We start from the raw sequence: 15,988 nt of genomic DNA on the forward strand, positions 1-15,988 counted from the left end.
CATTTCCACTCTGCTCCCATCAGTATACAACTACACAGCTACTGGGGTTACACACTACATTAACTCAGGGAGACAGCTGAACTGGTTCCATTATGTTGGACAGAAGTAAATTGCATTCTGTTACACCCAGCAAAGCTTTAGTTTCTTATTCTAATTTAAGAATACAAAAAGATTGTTTACAGATACTACTACATATGTCCATTCTGACTTCTATTAAATTAGTCTGCTTGGTATTACTTAGTTTACAAATACTGCCCTGTGAGCATAAATTGTAAACATAGGTGATCTTTTTTTTTGTAACAAACATAGTGCAAAACATGTTGTCCATGTCTAAATGGAACAGATTTCATCATCACTCACGTAATACTAGTACCCTAAAGTTGTGAAAACCGCTGGGCAAACAGAATTGTAAGTTATTATTTGTAACTATGTGAACAATCGATAGGATAAATACTCATGTAGGTATTTTCCTATGCTCTGTTACAGTGAAATCCTTTATATAAACAGTAATAATGTTTCACACTCAGAGGTAACATCAGAATTTTATATAATTTTGCAAAAAACACTGTTTGCTTACGCATACTTTGGTTTAGAATCTGAAACCAGCAATAGAATAAACATGGGGGGGGGGGGTGTCAGTTTAGTGAGGGGAAAGATTCTGTCATCATACATATGCATACATTAATTCAAAAGATTTTAAAGATTAAAATATAATTGAAATGAGAGATTTGGGGATTAAGCAGCTAGACAAGAATTCAAGGAACTTTCTTTTTACAAATGATAACGTCAGTGATGCTACTACAGTCTGAAAAGCAGAAAGGTTCAGCAATACCCACAATGGAGGAATGATTGGTGAATATGATGGAATCTGCGAAGATGACTAAATAATTTTCTTGGTTTAGAGAAAAATACCCAATATATTTATAATTGACTGGAAACCTCTAACAGATTTTTTTATATATTGTAAAATGGAAAAAAAATGTACATATGATTTGTGGTTAAAACCTGGATAATAGAAAAGAGCGGAAATTATTGGAAATTCCTTCTATCCAGGACATAGCATATAAGCAATGCTGGGCCACGGTCCACAGTATTGTCTAGGATGCTACACATCCTCATAGATAGATAGATAGATAGATAGATAGATAGATAGATAGATAGATAGATAGATAGATAGATAGATAGATAGATAGATAGATATGGATGGATGGATAATATATCTATATCTATCATATCTATCTATCTATCCATCTATATCTATCTATCTATCTATCTATCTATCTATCTATCTATCTATCTATCTATCTATCTATCCCGCTTCATAGGTCTTTTTCAGCCATCTCTAAGAGGTTTACAGTTCTGGGTCCTCATTTTACCCACCTCGGAAGGATGGAAGGCTGAGTCAATCTTGAGCCTAGTGAGATTCCATCTGCCAAACTGCTGGCAGCCAGTGATCAGCAGAAGTAGCTTGCAGTACTGCACTCTAACCACTGCGCCACCGTAGATTGATCTCTCTCTATATCTATCTATCTATCTATCTATCTATCTATCTATCTATCTATCTATCTATCTATCTATCTATCTATCTATCTATCATCTCCATACCTATACATGCATATACATATAAATGCTATGTAAATATGTATGGCATATACATATACATAAACAATACAGTATTTATAAAAAATACATTAATTGTAAATATGTGACCATAGAGGATAAAAAATGTCACAATAATGCAATTACATAAATCAGATCACTGAACGTTATGCATGTCAAGCAATTATTGTGTTAATGGACCACTTTGGTTCCATATGAGCGTTTGTAGCAAAATATCTGTGTAAGGTTTATGCTCTCTTGCTGGTTTATAATCAAATATATTGGTTGCCCAACTTATAGTCAGTCTTAGCTTCCTCTTTTCATTATCTGAATTATTTATACCTATTTAACTCCTAGACAATTAGTTAATTCCATTTATTCATTGACTTAGCGTTGATTAAATCGGACTGCCTCAAGGCTCTCACTTTTATGTTAGGTGAATTTATTATAAAGGCTACATCAATGGGAAGCAAGTAATGGGGTTCATACTGAGTTATGGTTTCTTTATTTGTAGTTTATTGAATAAATCACCACAGGCTTGGTGCATGCCACATGCAGTGTCTTAAATGATTGGTTACAGTTCACAAACTTTTGCTTTGGTGAACCAAGTCATTATCTCTTGGAACAATTCTTGTATATCCAATTTAATAGTGCAGTCATAAACACGTCAAAGTGGAGAGAGTCTACCTAGAAAATAAGAAATATTTCAGAAACTTTTGCAACTAAGTGTTAGGGTTCCCAGTAACAGCCTCAACAAAAGAAGACTCCGAGGCTTGAAGTTCCTCAAAGTTATATTTTATTAGAGATCTCACATTAGCACATCTGGGAAAACCCGAATCTCAAAGTTTCCATGTTTTTCCCAACCAAATGAAAATCCAAGTCCCTGCCCAGCACCCTCATGTCCATCACATGATCCAATCAGGCACCATCGCAACTGGAGATGCCTCCCAGTCACACCATCGCGGCTGTAGGGGCAAGGTGTCCTTGACTCTCTGAGAAAGGAATGTTACTTAGACTATATATCACACATACTCCATATAATCCACCCTCCCATTTTTCCACAGCAGAAAATGTCCCAATTGAAGGCCCAATGTAAAAGATGGCTTCCAGTTCTAATACCAAGTGTGAAGCTAGAATTACTGAAGAAAATCAAGGACAAATTCAATTTCTTATCGTCTTAATGGTAAAGGCGTATATTTTTTAGTAACTTTAGTTTGCAATGCATCATTAAAGAGAGTTCTTTATTCAGTTACAAATATGCCACATTAAAAAACATAATCATTCATATACTGTATATATAAAAAAAACCAACTCTGAAGAACACCACCTCCACTCATTGCAAGTTCTTGAAAATAGCTGGATTACTTTTAACATGACATGGAAAACTACCTCTCCCATAAAGCTTTGCAGCTGCAGTTTCTCCTTTGTTTTCACCAATAAAAGCAGGCTTATTCAGGGGTGTAACTTCAGAGTCTCCGGTGACATTTGTTCTGTGTATAAAGCCAACTGAGGTTGAGCTTTAGCATCACTATTACATCTGTGGATTCTCGTGTAAATATTTTAAATAAACCTTAGCTCTTTAGACTCCCTGTTTCTGAAAAAGCAGAGTGTGTTAAAAAATGGATGCAATATTCAGCTGCAGGCTGGAGGATATGGAAGATTATTACAGCTTGCTGGGATGTGATGAATTATCTACAGTAAGCTAACTTTTAAATGTATATATTCGCTTTCCACTTTTGCAATTCCTTTGAACTTTCTGTATAACAAGACTGCTGACTTTTTTTCATTTTTCTATAATGTTCCCAAACCTGTCCCTACTATAGTAATTAATCTGTTTAGTCTTTTTCTTTAGCCATCTTCTGTAATACTGCTGGAAAAGTTTCTTTTGAATTCTGCATTGTTTATTTATATAGCCGAACCATTGTGTCATGTAAATGTGAAGTCATCTTCAAAGAAAACTTGTGGATTTCTAGAAAGCTAATCATAAGGCAACACAGCTAAAGGGATGTCGTTTAGAAAATAGCTCCTATGATGCTTAATAAGATTTATATCAAGTAAGGGGGGAAAAGAATAATGAATCATTCATAGGAGACGAATTGTGGAATATTAACAAATATTTTAGACATTTAAGAATGTTTAAAATCTTGGATACATTACAAAACATTCAGTCGATTATATGTGATAAATACTCTTTAATTATTAGCTAACAGGGATGTGCTGTGCTAAAGGCTGATGTTCACAAAATTTGACAGCAATGGTATAATTTGTTGGCAATGCTTTTTCCAATGAAATAGTAATTATCAGGGTCTGTAGTATGTTTTTTAAAAATGTTCCCTTTTATGATGCAACTCTAGAGTACTTCTTTATATCAATTGTTCCTCTCAGTGACTAGCCATGACTGAATTTCAGACTGCAGAGGCCAAAAATTGAACCGCAAATATTTATCAGCTGTTCTACTACTGAGCAATGATCCTTTTTTGAGGTTGCAACTTACTGGAAATGGAAATACCTGTTTACTTGAATGAATGTTGTAATCTCTTGTAGTTAAAGTATGTGATTTTTGGAGTGGAGTAGGACGTAACGCTTTCATTGTGAAATTTCGTGTTGCTTGTACTTCGTACATTATTCATTTTATGATCCTGTAAACACTGAAGCTTTAGTCAATATTGTTGATGGAAGTGGTTAAGGAAGAATGTAATTTTAGCTCCTCTACTAAAAATATTTTTCACTTCAATTAAACAGCAACCAGGTGTTATGAAATATTTTGATTCTTAAAAATGTGTGATCTCAACTAGGGATTTTGAATTAAGGTTTCTAGATTTCCTGTTATGATAATGGGATATAGCCAAAAAGTTACTTCTTTTATTGGCTTTCACCTGGTTATTTCTAATTTGCACCAAGAGTCAATAATTGACAAGGTATCAATTTGTTTTTTTATAAGTATAGAAAAGAATTTCAAATGTTTGATAAATTCATTTATTTTAAGGGGAAATATAAATAATAGTTGATTTGGCCACAAAGAATGTTAAACTGAAACTACCTTACTTTCCACAAACACAAGTATATAAGATGCCAGATGCTAATCAAAATATTTAATTTTAATTAGATTAATTTGTACAAGAGTATAAGGTTTTATAAGATAAGAAAATGTGGAAATTTTCTGAAAACAGAATAATACAATGTACTTTTGTTATTTTCAGTATGACAATTTAAAATTCATATTGAAACTAATCAGCTACTATAACATGTAGCATATGGATTCACATTTTTAATATTACATTTAAGTGGTGATCTGCTACTGTATATCCTATTGTGGCCAGCACAATTTTTACTGGGAATTCTGATCTTCATTCAAACCTTTGAGTTAAAATGAAGATTATGTCAACTCTAAACTAAGTTTCTGCTGCAATTCTCAGTCATCCAGGTCATGGTTGTCCCAAAGTGTTTTTTTAGGAGGCAATTGGACTTTCTTGGTTTTTCTTTGAGGACATTTCGCTTCTCATCCAAGAAGCTTCTTCAGCTCTGACAAGATGCTACTATCCCCACTATCCTGAGTTGAAGAAGCTTCTTGGATGAGAAGCGAAACATTCTCAAAGAAAAAACTAGAAAGTCCAGTTGCATCTTAAGAAAACATCTTTGGGTCTAAGCTAAGTTCCATATTTTACTAGGTCATAAGGATTTTAGCTTCAGTTTTTAGCATAGAAATAACTCTTTTAAGTCCTCAAGTCTGTTGGGAGTGGAGGTTTTGAGACTGGTAAATTCCATACATGGCTGTTAAATGAATCACTGCAGTTGTTAAATGAATCACACGGTTGTGACTTTGCTTGCTGAAAACTGGCTGGGAAGGTTCAAATGAAGGCTAAAATAAATTGAATTTTGATCAGGGGACTGGGGATGCTGAGACTATCATAAGTACGAGGACCAATCCTTTTTCAGTGCTGTTGTAACTTCAAACAGTCACTAAACAATTGGTTGTAAATTGAGGACTACCTGTAAATAATTTCATAATCTTAAATAGATAGATTTCTGTGGTCATAGAAGTCCATAATTTCACATATATAATGGTGTGCTAATATTTTACTTTCTCGCCCTTCCCTTGCATACAGTGAGGATGTGAGCAATTCTTAAAAGATGCTCAGAAAAAGAAAAACATTAAAAAGAAGTTGGACTCAACTTTTATGAATTGTTTTGGCTGTTTTTGCTTAGGTCGAACAAATTGTTGCAGAGTTTAAAGTTAGAGCTCTTCAATGTCATCCAGACAAGCATCCCGGAACCCCTCAAGCTGGTATGTCTTTCTCTTTTTCTTTCTGTAAGCCACCATGAGGTGGAAATGGATGCTCTTGGGTGAAGCAAGCATCCTCATTAGCACCCAGTGAACTAGAAAAAGGGAGTGATATTCAAATGTGTAATTCCCTCGTCATGCAAATTTGGGTATCCCATCTAAACCTTGTTGGTCAGCTGTTTAATTGCAAGTGTTCAGCTCTTAGATCCTGCTAGGCTGTGACCTAATCTATTTATTTATCTGATGCCCTTCTTTGAGGCTCTGGATAGAATATCTAATCATGATGACTAGGGACATGACTCTGGATCTGGATTAATGCTGGGCTACCAATATTAGGTGAAGGGGACCTTCCCATGGTGAAATTCAATTTTTTTTACTATTGGTTCTGTGGGCGTGGCTTGGTGGGTGTGGTTTGGTTTGGTGGGCATGGGTTGGTGGGCCTGGTAGGGAAAGGATACTGCAAAATCTCCATTCCCACCCCACTCTGGGGACGGCCAGAGGTGGCATTTGCCAGTTGTCCAAACTACTCAATATGTTCGCTACCAGTACTCAAAACCTGCTGGATTTCACCCCTAGGCTCTTCTTCCCCACTTGTACTTAACCACAACACAAATGCAGCTTAGTTTTCATGTTGTGGCTCGCTTTCATCTAATCCTCAGGCTGTGACTGTGAGGGGCTTAAGCCCTCCTTAATTATATAAACACCTTTAAAAAAAAATAGTCCCCAGCCATATGCACCCATTTCATCAGAGAGAAGTTAAGGGACTACCATGGGTTGAAAGGAAGCCAACAGAGGCAAGATTAGCGAGGAAGAAAGCACATTTCCTGTTAATATAGTTTTCAGATGATTCAAGGCTGGCTGGAGAGCACTTGAGATACACTGGTGTGATTTTATTGGCATCACCTAGTGCCTAATTGGTGATATGTGCAAAGGGGTTCCTCTTCCTGCTTGTTTATTAACATAAAAGCTTGGAAAGGGTGCTATTTTCAGCAGTGGAAAACCACTGAAACTATTACATGCCTGCAGTAAATTGATCCCAAGTGAATCACACATCTTGAGCCTCCAGGGGAAATCCACTGCAACACTATACAAGCCTATCATCCTGCCCACTAATCTCAATTTATTTCAAAGCTATTCCTCTTTATTTAAAAAAAAAACATTTATTAACACAAATCAGTGCAGATGCACAAAGACTGTCTCAGTCTCAAAGGTGTTTTTTTCTTCAAAAGGTAACTGGACTGTGGAGGATGTGTAGATAAATAAGAGCTAGGGAAAATACTGCATATTAATTAAAATGAATGGTGTGTGTACTTCCTCAAAAAAACCCATTAAATCATTTATGATTCCCGTGTGTGTGTGTGCGTGTGTGTGTGTGTGGGTGTGTGTCAAAAATTTGCGTCACTAAAAAGAAAAGCTACCACCTTCCTTTTGTCTTCATCGCTTCCTGGACAAGCACTTTCAGACTGCAAAATGGAAAGAAGCCATTTAATCAGAAAAGCAATCTCGACGATGTTTGTATTCGTCAGCCCTTGTTAGCATTTGAATTTCATGTATTTCCAAACAAATATCCATTTTAGTAAACCTGCATAAATGAAGGATCATTGTTGGTGCCACAGAACAGAAAGGTGACTCATAGTTAAATACATATTTTCATCATCTGTACAGATGCTATTTCTGTTACCAGGAGGAGGAGTAGAAAGATTTAAATCCCCTAGAGAGAAAATACAAAGAGCTCACCACCACAATGCAAACCAGCAGATTGGTAATCTGTTACTTGACCTTGACCTCTAGAAGATGGGTGGACTTCAAAGTTGGCTGGGGAATTCTGGGAATTGAAGTCCACCCATCTTCAAGAGGTCAAGGTTGAGAAACACTGGCCTGACTCTGTCTGTTGCAGAGGCATTGAAGATTCAGCAAGTAAATTCCATTTTATCTATTTATATTTATTTATTTGTATCCCACTTTTATTATTTTTATAAATAATTCAAGGTGGTGAATACTTCCTATTCCTCCTATTTTCCTCACAACAACGACCCTGTGAGGTGGGTTGGGCTCAGTGGTGGGTTTCAAATTGTTTTAGAATGTCTTCTGTAGGTGTGGCCTGCTTTGTGGGAGTGGCTTGCCAGCCATGTGATAGTGGGCGTGGCCAACTTGTAAAATGTGGTAAACTCTTAACAAGGCTCTTGCTTAGCAACAAAAATGTTGGCTCAGAAATTCTAGCATTTGAAGCACGCAAGTCTTAAAGTTGTCAAGTTACAAGACCCTTGCACCCCTAACCCTTTAGAAAAAAACCTCCAGGGGTGTTCAAACTTCGCAGCTTTAAGACTTGTGGACTTCAACTCCCAGAATTCCTCCTCTCGCTCTTCATCTTGATGATGTGCGGACGGACAGGGGGAGGGAGCTGGAACCGGTTCTAAACGGCACTGTAGATTTGTGGACTCTCTTCTATAGAAGAGAACTGGCAGGAACCCACCCCTGTTTGGGCTGAGAGAAAGTGACTGGCCCAAAGACACACCAGCTAGTTTCATACCTAAGGCATTTTGTTGTTGTTTTGTGCATGTGGGTGTGCATAATGTAACAAGTCAAAAGCAGCATGCCACTGATCAGACCTGGGATGTCCAACCTTGGCACCTTTTAAGACTTGTGGACTTCAATTTCCAGAATTCCCATGCTGGCTGGGGTATTCTGGGAATTCAAGTCCACAAGTCTTAAAGTTGCCAAGGTTGGATACCCCTGAATCAGATTCCTTCAAAAAATGAATCTGATCATATGCTAGAAAAATGTGTGACTACTGTCCTCCATAAAACATCTTTCTGTTTCTCTTTTGTAGTGGAGAATTTTCAGAAGTTACAACATGCAAAAGAGATTCTTTCCAATGAAGACAGCCGAGCCCGTTATGACTACTGGCGAAGGAGCAAAATTGCTATTCCATTCCAGAAGTGGGAAGCCCTGAGCAACTCAATGAAAGCAGTTAGTTTTGTCTTGTGCAGTCACATATCTCGGAGAAATGAACCATTATACCAGTTTGTGGGCAGGAACGTTGGGTGGCAGAGTTATGGATATTTTTTGTTCACTATTCTGCAAACTGCAGTCAGTCCCCTTAATCTTCCTGGTACAACTCAAGAAGCTGATGATCACTTCAAATATCTTACCTGGCATAGGTTCTGGTTATTTGTGGAACCACTTTCTTTTAAGGGTGTCTGATTGTCCCATATGCCCCAACAAGGAGAGAATGCTCTGTTTTCAGGGGTGGGCTGCTACGGCTTCAGCCAGTTTCGGGAGAACCCATAGCTAATGTTATGGTCGGTTCGGAGAACCTCCAAATCCCACCCCTGGCTGACCCCACCCACCCCTCTCCACCCTTCCCAGGAGTCTCCACGTGGCCCATTTTGCATGTGAGGTAAGTGCAGGGCCCGCGCGGAGGTTCGGGGAGGGGGGAAAATGGGACACCCAGAAGTTCTGGAAGGCCGAAAGCAGGCTAGTTTCCAGTCTCCAGAGAGACTCCAGAGACCGGGGGGGGGGCAGTTTTTGCCCTCCCAGAAGCTTGAGGAAAGCCTCCAGAGCCTAGGGAAGGTGAAAAGCCCCCCTCCCCTCCCCCGTTGTTGTGCAGGAGTCTGACTAGGCCACGCCCACTGTGACCACACCCACCCAGCAACCGGGCAGAGAACCCCTTGCTAAAATTTTTGAAGCCCATCCCTGTCTGTGTCCCCTCCTTGAAATAATGCCCTGCCTTCTCGGTGGTGGCCCCTTCTCTCTGTCTACAGTTGGCCCTGATCCTGCAGATGTTTAGAAAGGCGGTCTGAACCTTTCTTTTTCTACAGGCTTTTGGGTCAGGATATATTCCCAATATGAGTTAGAGTGTATCTCACTCTGGTCACCATTTTATTTTATTTTTTAAAGAAGGCTTTAATGCTGTGTGGTGTTTCTGTATTGGTTGGTTTGATTGGTTGGTTTGATCCTATAAAGCATCTGGAGCCTGGGGAGGGGGAAAAAAGGACGCCAAAAATGGGGGGGAGCGCTGGTCGTGTGTGCATGCGTGCTGGGGTTGTGCGCATAGCATTATGGGTGTGGCACGCCCGCACACAACCCCCCTGTGCTCCCTGTGCTTTTGGCATGCGAGCAAAAAAAGGCTCGCCATCACAGTCCTCTATAATAAACCGGCATTTTGATAGTAAAGAATATCTATAGCGCTGAACTGTCCTTGGTGTTCTCTGAGCTTTGAGGTTTTCTTGCAGATGTTTCATTAGCAAACTAGGTAACATCAATGCTACCAATATCAATGCTACATCAAAGAAAATAACCAGCTCAGAGAGCACCCAAGGAGCCTAACAGGCACTTTGCACAACAACTTCAATAATCTATTGACCATGATGTCTGAGACTTATGGGAACTGTAATTGAAAAGATCAGGTGGCAGGAATTTTTCAGGAACTATGTGGTGCCCTTTTCAGCCTTCCTGTGAGGCCAGATGGATGGAATCTTCAGCTTGCATGAAGGCATAGATTCCACCATGAATATACGACTGTTCTTTCCCAATAGAAAAACAATTCTGTGCAAAAGGGGTCATTGACTTTGAGGCAAACCTTTGAGGCAAAACTGGCCTGTGATAGTAACAATACTCCTTCCCTCTATGATGGTGAACCTATCGCATGGAGCCATCTCCCTGGGCAAGTGAGCCATCGCCCGTTGCTCTTCCTAGTTCTCCAGTTTCTGGCACACCAGCGCACACAAAGACCAGCTGGCCAATGCACATTGTGCCCCGGAAACCAGAAAATCATTTTCCCGGCGTGCGCATGCGCACTGGATGGTTGCTCTTTCAGTTTCCAGCACACTTGTGCACTCCCATTTTGGCACTTGGTGCCGAAAAGGTTCGCCAGCACTGCTCTATGTGAAAACTAAGAATAACTTTTTTTAATTAAGCCTCTGTTTGAAAATTGCTACAACCACTATCAGTACCATTATCACTACCACAATCAATTGATTTGGTCAAGTAAACAAAATAATTTAATAATGACTCCCTTAAGTTCTTTATCTACAAACATACACAAACACACACATACACACAACATTCATTCCTCAAAGTACCACTGGAAATTACCAGTAACACCAACATCATTTATTTTAGTCATTGACTAACAAAATTAAAACTATCCCATTGTGTCAATTGTTAAATCTAAATACACTGCTACAAGAATAATTAAAATTTAAGGGGTTGGCAGAGATATTACCCCATACAATACCATTGTTAATCTACAATATCATCCTGAAACTTTTCTGCTCATTCATTGTGTGTGAATATGCTTGTTTTGTACTAGATCTTTATTTTGGCAATCAAATTATATATATTTTTCTTGTTCTAGTCAATGCATTGGGCTGTCAGAGATAAAAAAGAGCCAATGTTGGATGCTCCTGATTCAAATCGTAATGACAAGATGGCTGATAATTTTTCACTGAAGACAGAAATTAACAGGGATGATTTATTCACTGATGGAAAGGAAATGGAGGATTTTCAAATCTTTGATGGGAAACCAATGTCACCAAAAAGCCCAGATTCACCAGGTAAACCTGATTATAGCACATTCTATAATATAGAACACCACCACCATCACAAACCCACTTAATAACATGTAATTGTATGCACAAATCCTCTTAACCGTCACACTATTTCTAGTCTTATAAATAATTCATTTTCTTTTCATTACATAATTTTTCAGATCCAAATTGCTGGCACTTGCGCTTCCGTTGGTCGGGTGACACTCCATCTGAACTTCTGCGGAAGTTTAGAAATTATGAAATATGAAGCAGAACATGAAATATGTATGGAGGATGAAACGTGTTGAATGTGGTTTTCGCTGTTTCAATATTTTTGTATATGTTTATTATAGAGTGGCTGCTTGTATGTGTATATACTTTATGTTAGGGATGTGCCTACTTTGTAAATGTTTCAAAAGAGCTGCTTCAGAACGTATGCAAGGAAACCATGCAGCTGTCTGTCTTTTTTCAGGCGAACTAGAGAAAAGATGTAGCTCTTTTAAAACTTGCATTTAGAATTGGATCCTTAAAGCAGCAGCAGCAACATTTTTCAAGCTCGGATTTATGCCTGAATGGGGGGACAAAAACAAGCTGCTGTAATGAATAGCAGAGAGGTGCTGTGTTTATGCAAAGTTTGAAGCATCACTTCTGAACAATTTTTGAAATTTGTGTGGCTTCAGAAATATGTATAATTTGTGCAGTTATGTATAGTATTTTAAATTTTGTAATATTATTCTTATATAAATTATAGTGTAAAACGTTGTTTCTGAACTAAATTCATTCATTGCATGGATAATATGTTTGTGTATTTAGTCCTGTTTCCAAAACTGTATCCTTAACGAAACTTGTTTCTTATAACTGTAGAACCATTAAGAAAATTATCTGCAGTGGCAGTCACCTTAACATTCTTTATTTCTAACTTCTATTTCCAGCTATATTGCATCCTATGGAAATGAATTCACAGATTTTAGCCCTTCAACTCTGTCATTCCCATTTCCTAAAAGCCTACTTATAATGTCTCCTTTTTCCCCCCTTGCTATATCCTGTTGCTTGCGAAACCTTCCAAATTATATTGGTAATACTATCTCTATATCACTCTTCAAAGTCCACCTTTTCTAAGAAACATTTTATCTAATTCTTTACATCCTTCACCCCAGCAAAAATTGTATACTTGCTGTTCTTAATATTCAGGGTTGAAATACACACCATGTTAGAATTACATGTATTTTTACTACACGTAAAAATAGCTACAACCTTGAGGTTCTCCAATGCTAATCAGGGCTTTGCTACATGGTGTTGGAAGAAATGTCCTTCTGGGTTCAGTTCCAAGTGGGGAGAAAGACACTGGAAACATGGAGACTGCTTGAAAAGATGGTTTTAATGGTGGTGGGCAGGATTGAGATTTGAGATCCTGGGCAAAAAGAGCAGAGATGCTGAGAGTACCTGGGTTTTCTGCCCTCTCTGAGCTTTTGAATTTGAACTTGTATTCTGATTGCTTGTCAGACTCCCATGGGGCCATGCAGAGGGAACTCTGTAGGCAGTATTGAGTCCCAAGCATGGTTGGCTCTTGTTGGGTGATGATGTACTGAAAGGGCTTTGGGATTCCTATTATGGCTCTGCCTGAAGGAGGTAGATCTTTGTTATGTAGAAGAGACTGGCTCAGACCTTAAGGTCCATTGACAAAGGTGGGAGGATGAGTGTCTGTCTCCCTTTTAGGGGAAATATTCTGTTCTTTTAATATTTCCTAAAATATTTAATTTTTCTAGGAGAGGGATGGGTGCTAACTTCCTACAATGGAATACAGTATACAGAATAATAAAGTTGGAAAGGATCTTGGGGATCTTCTAATCTACCCCCTGCTCAAGCAGGAGTTCCTATACCATTTCAAACAAATGGCTGTTTAATCTCTACTCAAAAACTTCCAGGGATGGAGCACCCACAACTTCTGAAAATGGAAATGAATGGAACGAAATGAAAATGGACAAAGAGGCTAATGGGCCTCATGGTGATTTTAATAAAAAGAGAATTATACTGAAAGCTTTGCTGTTTTAACACAATTTTCTGTAATGTGACATTTTCCTTTCTTCTGTCTCTTGCTTCTCTCATTGCCAGCATTTAATAAATAATTTATGAATGTGACTTGCCTTTTTTAAAATAATAGATAATGATGCCTTGTAAATATGTATTTGGATGTCACTAAATAAACATCATATAAGCAAAAGTCTATCCCACTTCAGAAACAGAAGAATTATTAATCTTGTACAGAATCAACTCTAGAGGTTTGGGTGAAATTTACATATGCTTCAGTTGAACGTATTTTATTCTTTATTCTTCCACTAGCCGATAACCCGGCATTGCCCAGGTATTTATTTATAGGGGGGAAATGTCCAGACCAAATGTAATTTCTAATGTTGGATTTTCCCCCTGACCAGAGGGAGCCCCCTTGTGGAGTACTGCAAAGTCATTACCATGGCAACTCCACTGCGCTACACAGTAGAATCCATTTTATGGTATAGTAGAAGCCATTTTAAGGCACAACAGGCTGCATCTTAATAGAAAACACACCCCAAGGGGTTTTAGAGATGTCTTACCCCCCACAGTATTTGTTTCCAGAGAGGAAGTCATCTGTGTACCAAGTTTGGTTGAAATTGCTCAAGGCGTTCCAGAGTTATGCTGGAACATACGCACAAACAGCCGTTTTTATATATATAGATGGATGCTCATGTTGTATATTGTTCAGTATTCAATAAACTGTTTGTTGAAATTATTCAGGCAGCAAGGTAGACATCTTATCAGTTTAGAATCCTGACATAAGGAAAGGAGAAGCTACCCTTTTTTTGTTAAATGGAAATGTCAGGGTTTTGAAGGGATAATACAAGATACTCTTTTAAGAGGAGGAAAAGAATATAACTATTTGCTGAAGAGACCGGATCAGCTTTGTGACTCTTGCAATCACAGGCAATCACTCTGAACACATCACTGTAGGGCTGTGTTACTCCTGTGGGTGGAGCCTAAGGTGACCAGACGTCCCGGATTTGGCGGGACAGGCCCGATTTTTCATCGTTTTTCCCGCGTCCTGCCCGCTTCTCAAAAAACCCCGCTTTATTCCAGGGCTCGCTGGCTCCCCCGCCCATCATCAGCTGCTGCTAGCTCGCTCGTTCCGTTCCCCAATCTATTCTATCTACACTTTCATATCTAAGCCAGCCCAGCCTGCCGCTCACTGATTGGCCTGGAGTCCAGCCAATCAGTGAGCTGGCTGGGATGGAAAACTAAGCACGCACGAGGGTGCTTAAAATTTTCCATCCCAGCCAGCTCACTGATTGGCTGGAGTCCGCTTAAGCACGCCGCGCAAGTCGTGACTCTCACGAGTCTCCATTTCATTTCGCTTTCGCTGTTTGTTTTTGCTGCACTGCCCTGGTGAGTAACTCCGGTGCCGGTGGGAATCGGGAGGCTTCGCCGCTTCGGGTGGGCGGCGGCGGCCTTTAGCAAGGGAAGGGAAGGCCTTCCCTTGCGAGCTACTCATGAGAGGAACTGGGGGGGTACTGGGCAACCTGAGAGAGGGGAAGAAGATCGTCCCTCCCGGGTATGTGTGGAAGGTGGGGTTTTTGAGGAAAGCGCTTGGCCGTCCCTGTTAGCCACAGCCCCAGATGGAGGAGTGAAGCCCGAGCTTTCATTGCCGTTCCCGCCAGTCGCAGCGGGGAAGCCGGCATCGGTGGGGGAGGTAGAACCCTTGCTGTGAAGCCTCCCAAAGCAAAGGATCCCTCCCTGCCCAGCTGAGGTGTGATCCGAGCCAAGGGGGGAGGAGGGGAGGCACCGCCGCCGCTGTGAAGCCTCCCAAAGCAAAGGATCCCTCCCTGCTCAGCTGAGGTGTGATCTGAGCCGAGGGGGGAGGAGGGGAGGCACCGCCGCCGCTGTGAAGCCTCCCAAAGCAAAGGATCCCTCCCTGCCCAGCTGAGGTGTGATCCGAGCCGAGGGGGGAGGAGGGGAGGCACCGCCGCCGCAGTGAAGCCTCCCAAAGCAAAGGATCCCTCCCTGCCCAGCTGATGTGTGATCTGAGCCGAGGGGGGAAGAGGGGAGGCACCGCCGCCGCTGTGAAGCCTCCCAAAGCAAAGGATCCCTCCCTGCCCAGCTGAGGTGTGATCCGAGCGGAGGAGGGGGGAAGAGTGAGGGTGGGAGATTTCCTAAACCCCATTGAATCCAGAGGAGGGAAGAGAGAAAGAAAGAAAGGGAAGTGTATGAGGGTGAGAGATTTCCTAAACCCCATTGAATCCAGAGGAGGGAAGAGAGAAAGAAAGAAAGGGGAGTGTATGAGGGTGGGAGATTTCCTAAACCCCATTGAATCCAGAGGAGGGAAGAGAGAAAGAAAGAAAGGGGAGTGTATGAGGGTGGGGGGATTTCCTAAACCCCATTGAATCCAGAGGAGGGAAGAGAGAAAGAAAGAAAGGGGAGTGTATGAGGGTGGGAGATTTCCTAAACCCCATTGAATCCAGAGGAGGGAAGAGAGAAAGAAAGAAGGAGTGTATGAGGGTGGGAGATTTCCTAAACCGCATTGAATCCAGAGGAGGGAAGAGAGAAA

General features: G+C 40.2%; 1 protein-coding gene across 1 annotated transcript; it reads left to right on the forward strand.

The window, feature by feature from the left end:
• Positions 1 to 3,058: 3,058 nt before the first annotated feature.
• On the forward strand, positions 3,059 to 13,551 carry DNAJC12 (DnaJ heat shock protein family (Hsp40) member C12). The gene is made up of 5 exons (XM_087701957.1): positions 3,059 to 3,296; positions 5,806 to 5,884; positions 8,712 to 8,851; positions 11,241 to 11,439; positions 11,595 to 13,551. The coding sequence occupies exons 1-5, from the start codon at positions 3,219 to 3,221 to the stop codon at positions 11,678 to 11,680; spliced, it is 582 nt and encodes a 193-aa protein (XP_087558083.1). The 5' UTR covers positions 3,059 to 3,218; the 3' UTR covers positions 11,681 to 13,551.
• Positions 13,552 to 15,988: the final 2,437 nt, after the last annotated feature.

The sequence above is a fragment of the Thamnophis sirtalis genome, unplaced genomic scaffold (genome assembly GCF_051295495.1).
Source record: "Thamnophis sirtalis isolate CommonGarterSnake01/CBP01778 unplaced genomic scaffold, rThaSir2_p1.2 scaffold_15, whole genome shotgun sequence".
Lineage (NCBI taxonomy): Eukaryota > Metazoa > Chordata > Lepidosauria > Squamata > Natricidae > Thamnophis > Thamnophis sirtalis.

Bases quoted from the DNA above. Each gene is read 5' to 3' on its own strand.
- DNAJC12 (XM_087701957.1), top strand. From the start codon at position 3,219: ATGGATGCAATATTCAGCTGCAGGCTGGAGGATATGGAAGATTATTAC. The intron at 5,885-8,711 runs GTATGTCTTTCT...TCTCTTTTGTAG, and splicing joins TCCCGGAACCCCTCAAGCTG to TGGAGAATTTTCAGAAGTTA. The intron at 8,852-11,240 runs GTTAGTTTTGTC...TTCTTGTTCTAG, and splicing joins TGAGCAACTCAATGAAAGCA to TCAATGCATTGGGCTGTCAG.